This window comes from Colias croceus, chromosome 8, assembly GCF_905220415.1.
Source record: "Colias croceus chromosome 8, ilColCroc2.1".
Classification (NCBI taxonomy): domain Eukaryota; kingdom Metazoa; phylum Arthropoda; class Insecta; order Lepidoptera; family Pieridae; genus Colias; species Colias croceus.
In genome coordinates, this window is record NC_059544.1 from 6,650,334 (window position 1) to 6,669,116 (window position 18,783).

Below are 18,783 nucleotides of genomic sequence, written 5' to 3' on the forward strand. Positions count from 1 at the left end.
TTACGTTATTTTGTTCCTTATATACATGTGTCCCATATCCGTTTGTGAATATATTTATAAATCTCTGTGTGTTAGCCTCTCAAAATAAAGTGATTCCCTCATGTTTAGATTCAATTGTATTCCTATCGTGGCTATGATCTAATTGAATATAGACCTTATTCCTCTCGCGCTTAGGTTCGTTTTGTACAAGCGTTATAATATGAATATTACGATTACAGACCAGAAGCAAACACCCCAATCCCCCAGCAAGCAATCCACGGGCGGGGACTCACAGCCTACGATACTGTGGCAGTGTAACCTGTAAAGCGTTACACTCGCGCCGCTCTACGACACGCCCACTCCCATTCACGCCCTAGTCCTTTAGATTGTCGCAACCATGCCGGCGCAATATCCGCCACGATAATACCAATTTAATGAATATTTTGCCTTTATGCCAATTTGCTTTGCTTAGCGCAGATAAAGCAATAATGTTGCCAGCGGCGTGGTTGCAACATCTGTCATGCCATTTCGTTTACGTGTCGCATTGTTTATCGTCGTTTCTTATCGGTTCTTTTGCACGAGAGTGCCATAGCATCAGGAATTAATTTTAAATTGACGTCTCGTCTTGCAAAGTTGGGAAGTCTCAAGTAACGTGTCTCCCGTAGTGCACCCACAACGCGTCACATAAATAAATAGTGTTACCATGTTTATCGGAAATCTATGGTTGTGGTAGGTAATTCAAATTGATACATTTCCTTTAGAAACGTGACGTGTACCATATTTATCTCATACTCGGTACAGTCACTTTCCCAGCTTTGTCAAGACGTCGAAACGAAAGACGAAACGATTTTTTTTTATTTGATCTTATTTGTTTAGCTTAATTTAAAGAACGAGTGATATTTGTGCTGGTCTTGGGGTGTTAACGGTTTCAATTTAAATTAAGCTCAACATGTAATAACGATGTGATATTTTGTATTTTTACCCATTTTATTTTTATGTGAATTGTACTAACATTAACGTTATTTATATTTGTGTAAGTTTGTATTTACACCACTCGCAGCCGCCCGGTTGCTATAATGCTTCCTTTACAATGTTTAAGTTTTAATTAATAGTGCTTTTACCATTTGCGTTATCATATCCTATTTTATATTATTATTGTCATTTAATGTTTTGCGTTCACATACACTACTTGAAGTAAGCCTAGATGTAAGCATTTTATTAGTAATCAATTCTTTAAACAATATACTGTGTAATCAGTAACTAGTTAGTATGTAAGCATTTAACATTTCTGGCTAATTTTTAATTATACTCATGATACATAATAATTCATTGGAATATTCAGTCAAATATTAATTATAGTATAACCGATCATCCTTGCAGTCTTTGTACTAAAATAACAAGTGGAAATAAAATTCAATATGTATCGTTACCCTAACCGTAATATAATAAGGTGCATTTTTTATTCGTAATATTAATCTTTCTATATTATGATACGAAATACGTAGATGTAAGACACGAGCGTGTCATTTTCTAGATGTCTCCCTATATGTTGTGTCGTGTAAGCTTTGCAACGTAGACTCGTAGATAGGTTCTCGCGACTTCCTAGCTAACGATCTCTTCTATGAACCTTCCAATTAGAATTTTTGGATTAACATTAAATATATAACTTAAAGTATAATCGAAATTAAGAAAATTATTCGAAATTTAAAATTAGATGTTCGAAATTTAAAAATCGTACGTTTACTCGATCCGGTGACGCTAAGTTAATTAAGTAACCGAGTTTTTTCTAATCATATTTTTGTGGTATGCTTATACGGATGTTTCGTTTGCGGCTTTATTACGATTTTGGATTTGTGCAAAAGGTCATTCGCTATTTGCAACTAACTGTTTGTACCAAAGTGTTTTGATTTGTGTTGAATAAAGTACTCAATGTCAACTACAGAATCGCCTTTTATTTCATACAAGTCACACTGACATCACAGGTAATGCACAGAAACAAAATATTGCATGACAGTGATATTTAATTGTATTTTACATTAAATAGTTGTTAAATCCTAATATTACGCCAATCTTGCCGAAAGGAGTTTACGCCGTGGCGGCCTTAACGATCTCTTCTGCTACTTCCACTGCAATGGCGGCTTCAGCTTTAGCCTGGAAAAGACATATATCATTATGAATATAATACAATAAACTTCCTTCTTTCATTTAATAAATGCCTACAAAAGGTTTTGTTTTCTAAAATTTATTAATATACGTCGCCGTGCTTATGTCGCTGTCGTGGGTAACAGTTAATAGATTATTATTATAAGTTTTGAAAGTCCACATGTCCACTATTATACTGATCACGTCACAGAGAAGCGTACTGCGAAGTAGCAATGAAACATATTGCAAATGTTCCTTTCCAAAACGAAGCGAAGCATGGGTCCAGCTAGTCTACACAAACAAGAAAAAATCTACCACGACAGTTTTTTTTTCTAATCCCTTCTTTAGTCGTATTCGAATGTAAATGACTGTAAATTTATTTGGTCCAAAAAAGCAACATCCAGCAACACAAATCTACTTTTCACTCTATCATACATGATCACAATTATTTGCTTTTTCAAAAGCTTATAGCTAGAGCAATCAAATAAATTTTACAGTAATATGTAATAAACAGCAAACCTTTTCATTGGAAGCAGAGTTGAACTCGGACTGTGCCTTTGACAGAGCTTCTTGCGCCGCGCTGCGGTCCAAGTTCTCGAGAGGGTGAGCCTCTTCAGCCAACACCTGTAACAATAATGTATATACATGACAAACTCAAACAATAGCATTTATTGAAGTTATACTTCTTTTGGCGCGATGGAGAAAAATGATGAGAGTGAATTTTTACGATGCGCGCGCAAACCGACACCTAAATTTAACAGCATGAAGTTAGTTCTAGGTGGTATGTAACTATGTTCAAGTTGTATATTCTAGTATTTTTTTTCCATACGCCAAAGAAGTATAACTTCTAACGCGTGTACATAAGTACACACACACTCTTTTTTCATTCAATAAGGGAGGTGAGAGACGTACAAACTTTAAAATCGCAGTTTTAAAGTTCGCGTACTTACTCGGCTCGTCGTCGGTGACCTACGTGTGTCAGAAGCTTGGTCAGTAGCTTCTTGCGTGTTACCGATATCGGATGTCGCTATGTATATCATCAACAGAATTTTGTGTTATTCAAAACAGAAGGCGAAATCGGCAAGTGGGTGAAAAACGGGTTTACAATAATAATAACTACATTAACAAAAACCGACTTCAAAGACAGAAAAGTAAAATACAAAAAAAATATTTGATATTATTAATTACTACCTTCGTATTATTTAGTTGTGCTATTTAGGGCCGATTTTTCAATGCCCAGATAAACAGCTAGATAGACTTTATTCTTCAGTTAACAAAATATTCAATTTTTCAAAAGACGAATAGGACTTATCTATCGAATAACTACGTTATTTGAGGAATAAATCTATCTGCTGCTCCAACGGCCAGATAACGTGCTATTCAACGATTAGACGTTTGAGTTGACAACTGACGCGTCAAATTTGGGATATTTTCGTATGTAATAACATAGAGCGTAGAATTTTTACAATAAAGCCTCTTTCTATAAAATAATTATCAATTAAAATCATATTGAAATTGATGTTTTTGATAGTACTGATGATCATGCCATTGAAAATTTGCCGGACGCTGCCTTTATGTCGTTTCCATCGTAAAATATATAAATTTTAACACAAATTTAATCAAAACTCTTTACTCGAATCAAAACAATAATCAACAATCATAGAACACAAGATAAACTTAAAATGCACTCCTGACGTGAGTCATAATGACGGTTGTTGACATATTGCAAGTTGACTCTATCCCGCTCTAACCTGACTAATTTAATATGTTTGTTTCGCCACTCCAAGAGCAGAGCTGCCAATATGGAAATATTTGGTCAGATAGTTATTCATCAAATAAATCACGATTGAAAAATAGGCGAGCCGTTATGAGTTAGATAAGCAATTGAATAAATCTATTCGAGGGGTAGTTATTAGACTGTTTATCTGGGCATTGAAAAATCGGCCCTTACTGAAGCGAATGTGAAACTTATGTAGTTTTGATTTCATAATGCCTGGTTTACACGGGCTTAATACTAAGTGCTTAGTGCTTGGGCCTTGGCACCAACTTCAAACCTATTCAGTAAATAGCACAACTAAATAATATGTATTAATTTATTATATCAAAATTTTCTTTGCTTTAGTCACAAAATATATCCTACTAATATACATATAAATGCGAAAGTGTAAGTTTGTGTTTGTTACTATTTCACGCAAATACTACTGAAGCGATTACAATGAAATTTAGCACACATATAGAAGGTAACTTAGATTAACACCTAGGATACGTGTTATCCCGGAAATCCCACGGGAACGGGAACTATGTGGGTTTTTCTTTGAAATCACGGGCGAAGCAGCGGGCGGAAATCTAGTTTATATATAAGTAGATAATCTTATAGATACCAGACTCAGCTATTGAGAACATGTCAAATATTCAATTTACCTGGACAGAGGAGTCGTCGTTGACAGTGATGGTGCCAGATGACACGAAAATTTTGTTCTGCTTGCCATCATTTTCGAGAACTGTCACAACACCAGGTCGAAGCACAGCTAAAAAAAAACAAATAAATTTCAACAGACATTAATTATAATATGTTTTAAATTTAAATAATATTTTATTTAAACATGAAAAATTATCATGATTGCAGAACTGTTTGTTATTATTATATTTAAAAGAAAACTGTTGTTTCAATGACAAATATTCCTCATTGATTATTGAATATCAGATAATAGTTATGCAACTGATGCTTCTTTTCTTGAAAATCAGTGAAGTCACAATCTATACCTCTAAACAAATACCCATCAATCAAGTTATGAATCATTTTGTATACAGATACTATTTTTTTGTTTGTAAAAAAACAAGGTGCTACAATAGCAGACATTTTAAAGAAATCATTAATTTACTTAGTATCCAAAAATGTATTTTTAAAAGGAAAATCGAGAGCATAATTCTTAGATCTATCATATAAATTTAGACATCTTTAATTCCAAAACTTGATTATAACATAATAAAGCCAAGTTCATCCAATGTTGCTTCTTAAAATTTAAATACATATTGTACCTATAGCACTTTATATAACTTCTTGCATTATTTTGTTACTTTTTTACAGAATAAATTGATATATGAAATTTTTTTAAATTCGCATATTTTTATTTTGGGCATTTTTACCTAGGGTGGGCACATGCTTGGGTAAGATACCGAAAGCACCACTGAAGGATGGCACATCTATTTGTTTCACAACCTGCTTGTCGTAGAAAACCTGCAACAAAATAAATACTGTTTATATACGGACCTATTTAAGTTATTGCTAAGATTTTTTAATAATCTAAGAAGAGGAGATACTGAAATTCCAATTTAGTTTAAATTATAAACAAAAAAATATATTTTAGATTCTATTTTTTCAAAGCTAAGCAAACATGCAGTTCTAACTAAACGAAATATCATGTTATTCTACGTCGTCGTTACTAGGTTACGTTGTTGAACTGTCAAATGTTGCCTATTAAAATGGCTCTACTATAGTACAAATTAATTTTGGTTTTCATAATTAAGTGTACATATTATGTCTTTCTTTTACCTTGTTACCAGCAGCAAAAGTGAGAGCCATTTCACCTTCTTTGATGGCCGGCGCATCAGCATAGCTGCGAATCTGTGCCTTTCTGAACACAGTTCTTAATGTGGTGCGAATGGCTGAAGACATTCTGAAATTCAATAAGCCATATATCAATTAATCTGAGACTGAGAAAACGTCTCAGAACTTTGATAATATGAAAATTCTAACCTTACAACTTATTTTAACAAGAACTACTTAATATGATATTTCTATTACTGTGCTTATCGATTAATACGTAATAAATCATGTAAAAATAAGATATATCTTAATAAAGGCATAAATCAAACATAATTTCCAGTAATATTAGAGTAAAAACATAGATTATGTAATAAATAATCAAGTCACAAACTTTGTGTCGATAGTAATATTTAATTAGAATAAAGAACTAAAAAACTTACTTAGAAATATGATTTTATGTAACACGAATTAAAGGCAAATACGAAAGCTTATAATTTCGATTTTTAAGCAAACCAGACCTAATTCTATCCTTCGTTTCAGCTGCACACCCTCGTAAACCTCGTAAAAATTGGTAGGTACCTACCTAATATGTCATTGTATACTGTATGTGTCAAATTTTGACATTTGACATCCCTTCATTTCATTTTATCCGATTCATGAAAAGAAAATTTATTTATTGTAATTTTGAATTATTAATTGATTATTCTTCTATTTACAAACCAAAAAAATATTTTATTAATTGACAACACTGTGGAATCATAGAACGATTCACTCATTGGATTACTTTTACCTTTTACTGGATCTGTGGTGTAGCGCCATCGCCTGTTCTGTGGCCATGGCGCATTATCAATATATGTCAGATGTCAAAAATGACAATTCGGAAGCCGCGAAAATGCGAAGAGGCGAAATTGCTCTATAGTTTTGACAGTCAAAGAATAATAAAATAATTATTCATTCATTACAGGTTGTCTGTTTTTATAAATCTTCCCCATTTCATTTCACTTCATTAGCATATAAATACACAATGAACTATGAATCTATAATACAGACAATAGATTTAAATCAAATATCTAAAATTACTTTTCTTCAGATTGAGCAAGTTACTTGTATGGAATGGTAAACTGTTTTTATTTTAATTATAAATACAAGATAACATTTTTATTTTATGTATATCGTGTTCTTAATAGTGACCTAAATTAACCTTGTATAAAATAACTGAATATGTACACCTTTTGATTTTATTTCTTGGTTATGTTTACATTTAATTCATTCAAAATATTTTAAATAATAACAAGGCATTTCATTATTTCAGTTGTAAATATTATATAGTACCAACTACAGCTATATGTGGTCATACATTATGTCATACATGCTGGCATGGAAGACAAACTTGTCCCGTCTTGTCATGTGGGTCTAAGATTGACCGCAAAACTTTAAGACTCAACTTAGTACTACAAAATCTGACAGAACATGTACATCATCTAGCCAATGCTGTCCAAGATCTTTTTAAGTTCAAATGTAAGTAAAATATTATTTTGAACTTATATTCAGAACTTACTATTTTACTTATGTTAATAATTGTTGTTATTTCTAGTGGATGACTATTTGCATAGTACAGGAGGTGAATTACTCAATGTGAAAGATCCCAAAAAGAATGTCCAAGATTGGTTAGCCAGTTCCCAAAATCATTTCTCAGCTCCAGTAAGTTCACAAAACTCCCTACAAGAAGTGAATGCAGCTCAAAAAGTAATTGTCACTGATATTCAGGTTCATACAAACAGTAAAAAAAACCCAAGTACAACCAATACAATATTTGTACCAGTAGAACAAAAAGATTGGGACAAAATTGAAGAATTACCTGATTCTGAGGATATATTAAATAAAGATAAAGAGAACATTATTGGTCCCATGGATATAGAGACCTATAATTTTATGCCAAATGATGACAATATAGCATATTCTACAGACAATCCAAGAAGAAGTTCCCGGAAAAAAGATAAGGAATGTAATAGTGTAAAAAGTTCCAAATTGGCCAAGCCCAATAAAAATAATAAAAACTGGAAAAATGTGAGAAAAATGAAAAAAGAATTCAGTAAGTTAAATACGTTAAACAAAAACAAATTAAATGTCTCAATTGAAATGTGCAAAAAAGTCAAGAGCAATAATTTAATAAATAAAATAACACCCCAATCTAATAAAAAAAATGTTTGTAATAGTAATGATGATTCTGGAAATGATACAATTGAAAATGATAAAAAATTTGAGAAAAGCAATAGTCCCATGCAGACAGATGATAAAATAGAAATCAATATAGGAAATATCAATCCTACTACAGAACTTATCAACAGTTTAGAAAAAAACACAACTGATCATGAAAATGATAAATCTAGGAATAAAAAAAATTATGCAGAGCTTTTAACAAGATCTGTTACTGAAAAGGAAACATGTAAAAAGCCAAATGTATGCTTTTTCAAAAAGAATATTTTGATTGGTACAGACATTAAAAATACAATTCCTGTAAATGTATCAGAGAATGAAAAATTGGAAACATATGATACTGAAGATATTGAAATTACTATAAAAATAGGAAGTACTTTAACTAATATATGCATAAAAAAGAAAGAAAATGATGTACAGTTGAAAATTAATTCAGACAGAGAAATACAAACATCAGTAGATAAACAAAGTAATAAGATATCTGTTTCTACTTCACCTATAAAAGGTATATATGAGAAAAATTCCACACAAAATGATAAATGTGCACAAGTTATTTCTTTGAATCCAAATAGTAAAGAGGGAAATATACCTGTATCCCAAAAATTATCTCAAAAAAGTAAAAAAAATACAGCATCAGCAGATACTGCTTCTGCAAATATGGAAATTACTGAGAGTATTGAAAGAGAACTATCAACTGTGATGGAAAATATTCAAGAAACATCAGAAAATAGATCATCCATTGTATCAAAAGCTAAAACTTTAGTTAAAGACCATAATGCTAAAGATGTTGTGCCTAATGATGACGAATTAAATGATTTAGATATATTTGATAGTGAATCTGTCAAGGAGGGTAATGTTCAATCCCTAAAGGCTTTAGGCCATGTTCCATCTACAATTCTAACAAGTAATTTCAATAAATTAAGAACACAGAAAAACACAACTAAAAGAGATAGGGATGCAGGTGATATTGATCAACCTTGCAGCAAAAAAACTAAAACAAAAAATTCTCAATTAACTCAACAAAAACAAGCTACTCAAAAATCACACAATGACAGTGAGCTTGGGAATTATGATGAAATTATGAGCCAAGTATTTGCTAATATTGATGCAGATATGAAAAATTTGCATAAAAGCAAAGATAATGCCAATGTATCAAATGCACAGCAAAATATTTCGCAAGCTTCAATTAATAAGCGTTTTTTACAGTCACAGAACAAAAATGATGATAAAGGGCAAGGTAATATAGTGACGGAAAAATATAGCGAAAGTATATTTACCCTTATGGAAAAAGATATTGAGGATATAGATTTAAAAGAACCTACACAATCTGTAAGTACCCTATCCTAATAGTGTATATAAATAGTGAATATATTTGTAATTAACATTTGACCTGTGTATTACAGAAAGATGAAACAATTATTGATAAAAATAAATCAAATGATGATCCAAAAAAATTATTAGAGGACCATGATATGGAAATTATAGAATTAAGCACACCACAACATAAAGATGATGGTTCTGATGAAAGTGTTGTGGATGAAACACCACAGAAGTAAGTTTTGTATCATTTCTTTTGTGTTGACAATTTCTGGAATTATTCCAATAACTGTAGAGGGGAAGTCCAATGTTATATGTTTTTTTTAATTAAGTATGTACTTATATAATCTATGTGTATTCAAGTTTCAAGCAGGCATAGCAAAACTATAAAAATAAATAAAATATAAAAACATTTGATAGAGTTTTAGATCATTATTTTCATAAATCATTTTTCTAATGAAAATCGCAATATGTATACTCATTTTATTTATATTTTTTACAGAAACAATTCATATACAAAAAAACATGCTGATCTGATTGTAAACAAAGATAAAGCATTAAAATTGAATCAATATGGTAAATCTGGTGCCTCAAAGAATGACAAAAAATTGGATGAATCTCAGGGAATTATTGACATAACAAGTTTCTCAGGCACTGTGGGTGATTCAACAAAGAATAGTAAAAATATTACTGTGGTGGAACAGCCTAAAGGGGGGATAAATTTCACGCCCATATCTATTAATAAATTTGTCGATAATATTAAGCATAACTCAACACCAGTGTCGCGAAAATCACTTAACTTCAGTGAGAGTGTTGATATTGATATAGACAAAACTTTGTGCCCAAGCAACTTTGTCGCTGCGAAAAATACGCAAGAAAAAGAAATCATGAGCAAAGCTTTTGAACAAGATGATGTGATGTCACAGAATATCATGGCAAATAACAGGAAGAATCAGAAATATTATATAGCTGGATCTTGCTTGAGTTTATCTGAAAAAACAAAAGTTAAACAGTTGTGTGCACAGAGGAATTGGATCTTTATGGAAAAATATACGAAGGAATTAACACATCTTATTGTTAGTGTCGATGAAGAAAAAAAGGCGCAACGGTAATGAAGCAATTATAACTTATTTATATTTATTATCCTTTATCTTTCTTTATATCATAAATTAATTTATTACATAAAATATATTGTCTTCTATCAATACCAAATTTTTTCTACATTCATGTACATTTTTTCATCTATTAAATAAGTCATACTATATTTAATAATTGTTTCACTTTTATATTCTTCTTACCTTTCAAAAGTACATGGGACGGAGTACTAATATTTTAAAATTCCAAAGCATGCTTTAATATTTTCAGTTCAGCCAAATTCATGTGTGCATTAGCAGCATCAAAATGGATTGTGGCATATGACTGGGTAGAGAAGTGTTTGCAAACCAACCAGATTGTTGATGAGGTAAGATTTTGATGTTAAATATTAAATATTCTATTATAAAGTGTGTATAGCTGTAATAATTATTACAAATATATTTTTTAAAGCTTCATTCAAGGCGTTATAATCAATGAATAGGTATGTACGCAATGTGTACAAATTTATGTATACTTATTTGCTATTTCCTAAATAAAACACATTTTCTTTTTCATCATTGCATTTATTGTTTAGTTTTGCATGTATGTAAAAGTAGTTTATCACGTTTATATCTATTTTCTATTGCATTGTTTGGAACTAGATGGCGTTGTGAAATGACCTTATTATACTAATTTTTATTTTATTTTAGGAACCATACGAGGCGTTAGATATTACAGGGGAGCCGGGCCCGAAACGTTCTCGACTCACGAAGCAAAAACTTTTTAACGGCATCAAGTTCTTTTGTATGCCGCCGTTTGGAGTTCTCGATGTAGACACGCTCAAGGTTATTATTTTTAATTAATTATACTAAATATTTTAAATTAAAATGATAAAGGTTATTATTTTAAATAATACATAAACAATGACATACACAATCCTATACAAAAATGAAGTGTCCTCAAATGAAACTGAATAGCCTCAGGCACAAAATAAATAAAAAAAATGCTCATTGCAACTTAAAAGTTTTTGTTTCCAGGATATATAGATAGAAGAGAATAATACTTAAAATTAATTTTATATTAAACTGGCTTTCCCAGCAGTCGTTGTTCTGCCCCATTACCCTTACCAGTTTTTTTTTCTATAAGAACGGTCCTTCTACTCTAACAAAAAATGTAAAAAAAAATTGCCGAATTGGTTGAGTTGTTTTCGCAAGTCGCGAGTTATACGATTAGGAACACATTTTATGATTCATTTTTATTATTTAAGATCCATCCATTTCATACATAACATGCGTAAAAACTGCAGTTTTTTTTTTTAAATGATATAAGTAATGTTTTTTATTGTATTTATATTTGTAGGAGATATTGGAATCCGCGGGTGGTACGGTGGTGAACCAAGCGAAGGCGGTAGAAGTGACGTCATCACCCGCACTGCTGTTGGCCGAGCCAGAGTCTACGCAGGAAGATCGATTTATATGTAAGTATATAAAATCATAATAATTGTGTTTATTCAATGACTGGCAGACAATAGGGTCCCGTTTTTACCATTTTTTTCGTAGAAAATGGTTAGATATTGTGCTGTTTACGGATGTATTTCATCAGAAAAACGCGAATTTTTTTAAAGTGAAACTTTTATTACATCATCGTCTCAAACTTTTTGGTCTGTGTAGCGCATGTCGCGTGACGCACGATACGTACGGTAATTATCGTACAAATACGATAATTTTTAGTTAAATGTCTATAGTGTGAAAAAAAGTTTCACTTTTGCCGTGGTTTCATAAAACCACACAACATTTTTTTTACGCTAGTCACAAATGTGCTAACCATAAAGTGTTAACACACACATTTTCAGTCTCTACAGTGTGACTGTCAAAACAATAATTTTGTATGGAGTGTCCGGGGTGTGATATTATGTCACTCACACTGCTCTGTGCTCACACAATTACTGTAACTGTATACTTATACTAGAATGCATTTTCATATTCTGAACAGTACTTTTTCCTCTCTCCCGAATATAATGCATACGATAAAATCTTTTTTCTCATAATTGCAACTCGCGTAAATCTATACTAATATTATAAAGCTGAAGATTTTGTCTGTTTGTTTGAACGCGCTAATCTCAAGAACTACTGGTCCGATTTGAAAAATTCTTTCAGTATAAATTTATAAAGAATAGAAAAAATTCGATCACGAGGCGGGACTTGAACCCGCATCCTTCGCGCCATTCCGGGGCGGATGCCTAACCAACTCAGCCACTCGTGACCCGCCTGAGCAATCGAATTTATTGTATCCTTTCAGTTTTATGTGTCTTTTTTCTATTCTTTATAAATTTATATTTATAAAGCATTTGAATGCCTTAAAAACCAAAAAATATAAATTCAAGAAAAGGTCGTGTTCCATCGTTACAATATTGTATTCACTGAAAAGTGCTTCATATTGGTTGAGATGGTTGTTAAATCATCTCAATAGATGGCGCGCGGTGTGTCCCTTAAGACACATAAAACTGAAAGGATAGAATAAATTCGATTGCTCAGGCGGGTCACGAGTGGCTGAGTTGGTTAGGCATCCGCCCCAGAATGGCGCGAAGGATGCGGGTTCAAGTCCCGCCTCGTGATCGAATTTTTTCTATTCTTTATAAATTTATATTTATAAAGCATTTGAATGCCTTAAAAACCAAAAAATATAAATTCAAATTCTTTCAGTGTTAGATAGCCCATAATATATCGAGGAAGGCTACAGGCTATATTATATCATTACGCTAAGACCAACAGGAGCGGAGCCACGCGGGTGAAACCGCGAAGCGCAGCTAGTATACAATAAATTCCCTTACAAATTTGTAATAAATAAAATTAATTACAAAGTTTTGTTACTTCATAATAAAACACGTTACTATATAGATCAATCCATTATCACAAAAGATAGAAAGAACATTGAAAATACAATAATAATGTATTGTATTCCAATCATAGCTATGCTTATAAAACTACATCAAATACACAAAATAGGTAACCAATATTTTTTAGCAAACTTGATATGCCAAGGTTGTTGGGCGCTACACCATTTACTAAATGAAATAAATCCATCAATCTATTACTCGATACAAGTGTATCAAACAATGATATTGTTTTTCAGAATCAACAATCAATATAATGTACAGATATTTGAATAAACAGGCATTCAGACAGACAGGAATAGGCATTCCCAATAATATTTCCAAAAATACCTTAGGTATTTTACTTTCGTTCTATGAAGCAAACAATAAGAAGATTTTAAATACCTATAAACATATATTCGGTTACAAAAAAGTATGTACATATGTTATTGCTCAATATTATGGTATGAGGTATTATTTTTGCTGAGTAACATAACAAATTTACAACGAAAATGTTTTCGTATAAACGACAACGACCACTTTTTCCTTGTTGACCAATGAGTGTTCAAAGGATAACTAATACTATTTCCTCAATAGCCGCTTCTTATTGAGATGATAATTATACGTACGATGACTATAAACCTACTACTAGAGACACGTCAAGGTGCATTGATCATTGTGTAATTGTATATTCTGCTAGTGTAGTAAGGAGTGAGCCCATGGTCACCCTACACGTTATTGACTTTGACCCTGCCCTTCAAGAGATACGCGATTTCACGTTATGTTAATCGCTGATATAATAGTATCACAGTATTACAATATCTATATAATATTGTAATACCTACTGTGATAGTATTTTGTTTAAACACGTTTATACTAACAACCTGCTTCGGGTTCGCTCGTTTCTGTTCACTTACGGGTTCTTCTTCACTTATACCTAGGGAATGCAATCCCGACTCGAGATTGAAAATTCAGGATCCCGCGGGATTAGAAATATCAATCCCGCGGGATCCCGGAATTTTCGGGATCCCGTCTAATTTTAAAAAAATGTTGAATTCAGGTGACTGAAAAAGCTAATAACTGCTTGTTTGTGATAACTAAAATAACATATTACTCGAAAGAAAATAAAAACCTTTAAAATAATAAATTTACCAACTAAATAATAATCAGGTTGTAAGGAAATGTAAATTAGGTAATCAAAACAATAAGCTTATTTCAAAGGAAATTAGGAAAATTTTTGAAAATGACTGAAAATATTTTGAAAATGACTCCTTAAAAAACAAAGGGTATTAATAGTTTCATCTGCTAAACGGCATCTAATGTCCGTTGCAATGTATCCCACTTCTGAGAATGCCCTCTCCGACTCAACGCTGGTTGGCAACAGCGTGGTGAAGCAATTATATGCAAACTGCAAAAATAACCCCCTTGTTCCACACTCAAACAAATCCATTTCTTTTTTAATGGTTGATTTTAATTTGTCTAAGATCGTGGACGTGGATATACGTGCAAAAGGACTTTTTCGCGTCGCTGACCACTGCCGCCCAATCCCGTCAATCTCGAACGGGATCTCGTCATATGATGCGTCGGGATTGATCCCGAAAAATTACACGAGATCTCGCGAGATCGGGATCCCGCGGGATCGGGATTGCATTCCCTACTTATACCTACGTAGTATATTTTTATTAGTCTGTGCTTATCACTACATAGTATAAAACAAAGTCGCTTTCTCTGTCTCTATGTCCCTTTGTATGCTTATCTTTAAAACTACGCAACGGATTTTGATGCGGTTTTTTTAATAGATAGAGTGATTGTAGAGGAAGGTTTTAGTATATAATTTATTAGGTTTTAGACAAAGCGGGTGAAGCCGCGGGCGGTAAGCTAGTACTATTATAGACAGATTTCTATATAAATAAGAGGTCTTTGTTTAATATTGAACTATGAACCTCATGTCTATCCGATACATGAATATAATGTAATGTAGGTACATAATTCTCTAGGCTAATTGATTTTGTTTCCCTGGTAAACCAGGGCAATTGCCTAGTACAAATACCAGAAAGGTTACATGGTTGTCATCATCTATTATACAATAATAATAATTTAATTTTAATTAGCTGTAAATAATTAAACCAAATATCTTCTCAGTTCCCTTTTATCCGCGTAAACACATAACCAAAAATAACTTTATTCAATCTAGGTAAACAAATCTCTTTACGATGGTGATTCGTAATTGCGTCATACATTTTCAACCAACGATCCCAAACCAACAGAGCTTTTCAATAACTAAATAATTAGAATAATATGTCTAAACATTCCATAATTAAATTAATTCATTCATCCACCTGAAAATCGTCCCGTAGTTTAAAAATGGGTATCATTTAAACTAACACCAATTTAATTAGTTTTGTGTTTCTTAAATAATAGGGTTTGTCCTCAAAATAGTAGATCTGTCACCAAAATGTAGTCACCAAACAATGCAAAATCAGTTCCACAATAAATCACCTAAAATCCTGAGATATAAGGTCTAGTACCAAATAAATGTTTTTGTATGTATTATAATAGGTGTGTCCTAATAAGTATTTAAGCAAAATAATTTAAAGAGATCACCAATAAATCATATTATGTTACTAAAAGTTAAAATAATCAATATTTATTCTTAAAAATAATAACCACTGAATAATCAGCTCTGGTTTAATAGCTGACTAATGGTTAGCATAATTGTATATAAAACACTTAATTAAAGTTAAAATAATCAATATTTATTGTTAAAAAACAATAATCACTGAATAATCAGCGCTGGTTTGGATTTCGAAGGGCGCCCCCTTTTTCTTTTCTGGCCGATAAGCACATTTTTTGCTTCTGGTGGGGGTTTAGCCAGCTTTAAGCGTATGGCTAATCCGTTAATATGTTTGCACATGTCAATTTTTAAAGCGCGCCAATTTGTCTCCGCCCCTTTGATCATTTTTTCATTAAAATTATAAATTGATGTATTAAATTGATAACGAATACTATTAATTTATTATCTGAACCACAGATCTGAACGAAGTAAAATGTTACTACTGTATAGGTGACAAAATATCAAATAAAAAGGAGTCGCAGTCAGGGATCGATAATCGATTTATTTGGTGACAGATCTACCATTCTGAGCACAGAGCTATTATTTAAGGTGACTAGTAGAGCAAAACGCGAGTTTGCTGCTAAATTATAATGCTTTAAAGTATATGATTAACTGCAGTAAAAAATCTCAGATAAATATATGATATTCTTCAGGAGATAAACTAGTTTGATAGTGTGTTGAAAACACAATACAACTTATTTTACTCGATAGAAAAAAATCACAAAGGTACCTCTAAAAAAATCTTTTGATGCTTAAAAACCATACTAAACTACATGCAATCATTCTGTTTTTTCGGCAAATAATTCTACAAGCAACATACTAAGATAAATACTGTGTTATTTTTTTAGTCCAATCAATAGATTTCGTGTAAATCGCAAATTCTTATTCCCAAACCAAAAACGTACGCATGTGTGCGTGAACGCCTGTGTACCGACACTACCGGCCGAGGTCCGTTCGTAATGATGCGCGTATGGCGTTGGGCTGCAGCTGTGGCGCGGCGTGTGTGTGTGAGTGTAATGAAATGCTTGCTCAGGGCAGCGCCTTAAGTAACATAACTGTTATTATAAGAACGAAGTTTATATTCATGTAATGCAATATAATTTTATTGGTTATCGATCTCTTATTTTACAAATATATTAACATTAATTTGATAATTCATACCTGGGAACAATTTTTGTTTATCTGAGAACGAAAATATTTCGTGGTGATAGATCTATTTATTAGGTGATACAACTTGATGACAAATATAAATTTTGGTGATAGAAAATATAGTTCCCTTTAAAAATAAATTGTGCACATGACGGATAGATAAACATGCGCGGGCTATTCTTATACAAAATTATTATGAATTTAATATAATATTTTATATTACAAATTAGCAATTAGTGACTTGATTAAGATATTCGCAAAAACATCTGGCAAGCAATCGCGATGTATTAAAAACTAATGCCAGGTTTTATTTTATTATAAGTATTATACAACGTCTCTAATAAATGCTGTAGCTATAGTCTACACATCAATATAATGCTGTATAAATAGATTCAAAATTTCGACCGTTTTTTTTTAAGTTCTTTAATTTAAATAAAAATTCATCAAAAAACGTCTGTTTGATAGTAATTAATTTTTATCGCCTTTATATGGTCAGAACTAGAAAAATTTTAAATGGGACAAACCGAAAGACACTAGCTTCTAAATAAAAAAAAATCATCAAAATCGTTTCACCCAGTCGAAAGTACTGAAGTAACAAACCCAAAAATAATACAGTCGGATGGAGACCCTCCTCCTTCACTTTAAAGTGTGTGTGTGTGTTTTCATACATTTGGTAGGAATTTTTTTAATATAATCTTATTTGTTTTCAGATCTTGCAATGGAACTGTGTATCGTGCCAGTGAACTATGAGTGGGTGCTGAATTGCCTCGGCAGCTACACTCTGTGCTCCATTCACGAGTTATTATTGTGCCCCTCGTCCCTTCTACCGCCCGCTACATCAAAATGGCCGACAGCATTGATTACCCGGGAAAATGATTCGCTGATTGAATAATGATTATAATTTATTGTATAGTATGCAGATGATATATAATAATAAATATATTTTTATTATGTTGGTTGTTTTTCTTCTGAATATCAAATGGACGTACCGTTTTATTTTTGATTTCATAACTCTTCTTTAGGTAGTATATTACTGAATTATTATGTTAGAAAAAATATTTTTTTTTTTGCTTTTCTTGTTACTAATTAGTAATTACCTACCAGAAATCATATTTTTTTTTAATTTTACATTAATTAATAAAGGTGTTAGTTACATAGTTTAAAATTTACATACATATATAACTATATATGTCTCTTTATATCACTTTATAATAAATTATTATAAATTGTAAATATATAATTTGTTACGCAATAAATATTTTTGATTTTTATAGTTAGTTAGGTACTTATCTATGTAACTTTAATACAAGGTTTATTTTCATAAAAAAATCTTTATTGACAAAAGATTTTACATTTTGAAATATTAAAGTCTCTGACTCCCAGAATTAAGTAATGTATTGGCCACAATTTTTTGTATGTAATAAAAATGGATATAATATGCATGCATGTTTCTATGATCACTTCTACGCTAAAGATATTGATGAATTTTATTATGTACAATGTGTACAATAAATTGAGCATAGACTATGGGCTAGAGCAATGATCTGGCTAGAGCACTACAGTTTCCCGTGTGGAAAAATAGGACGGACTAGGTACTTCCTGTGCCGAAAATAGAAATCGATGGGTACCTATAAAAAATTGTAGCGCTAAGCGCACCAACCAGTCGAAGGCGCAAAACTAGTAGGTAAACATAGAGCAACACTCTGGAAAAAAAAATCCTTAAAATCGGTTGAATACCCTTCTATTCGTTCTGGAAAAAAATTGCTTTCAATTGGTCTCCAAACACGATCATGTAACAACGTTTCTGGGATTTAATGATGTTATTGATATTTGATGCACGTGTCATTCACGCGACCCCAGTTGTAACTTGTA

The 18,783-nt window shown here is 31.9% G+C and overlaps 3 protein-coding genes across 4 annotated transcripts in view; 2 read left to right on the plus strand and 1 right to left on the minus strand.

Annotated features, from left to right (window-relative positions):
• Positions 1 to 1,920, plus strand: part of LOC123693825 (Down syndrome cell adhesion molecule-like protein Dscam2) — a 61,988-nt gene extending 60,068 nt beyond the window's left edge. The window contains exon 41 of the mRNA XM_045639063.1: positions 219 to 1,920. Within this exon, the coding sequence (XP_045495019.1) occupies positions 219 to 297 (79 nt within the window). The 3' untranslated portion in view covers positions 298 to 1,920. The remainder of the gene's footprint in view (positions 1 to 218) is intronic.
• LOC123693823 (ATP synthase subunit delta, mitochondrial) lies at positions 1,912 to 6,265 on the minus strand. 2 transcript variants are annotated; one of them, XM_045639061.1, is made up of 6 exons: positions 6,187 to 6,265; positions 5,675 to 5,798; positions 5,269 to 5,359; positions 4,543 to 4,649; positions 2,641 to 2,745; positions 1,912 to 2,130 (listed from the first exon to the last, which is right to left on the minus strand). In XM_045639061.1, exons 2-6 carry the CDS (start codon positions 5,795 to 5,797, stop codon positions 2,065 to 2,067), a joined length of 492 nt encoding a protein of 163 aa, XP_045495017.1. In that variant the 5' UTR covers position 5,798; positions 6,187 to 6,265; the 3' UTR covers positions 1,912 to 2,064. The 2 variants fall into 2 exon arrangements, with proteins under 2 accessions (XP_045495017.1, XP_045495015.1); XM_045639059.1 differs by having other exon boundaries at positions 6,109 to 6,257.
• A 312-nt stretch (positions 6,266 to 6,577) lies between these two features.
• LOC123693796 (breast cancer type 1 susceptibility protein homolog) lies at positions 6,578 to 17,862 on the plus strand. Its single transcript, XM_045639014.1, has 9 exons — positions 6,578 to 6,784; positions 6,981 to 7,186; positions 7,263 to 9,214; positions 9,289 to 9,437; positions 9,705 to 10,310; positions 10,568 to 10,664; positions 10,987 to 11,121; positions 11,636 to 11,753; positions 17,622 to 17,862. Exons 1-9 carry the CDS (start codon positions 6,693 to 6,695, stop codon positions 17,801 to 17,803), a joined length of 3,537 nt encoding a protein of 1,178 aa, XP_045494970.1. The 5' UTR covers positions 6,578 to 6,692; the 3' UTR covers positions 17,804 to 17,862.
• Positions 17,863 to 18,783: the final 921 nt, after the last annotated feature.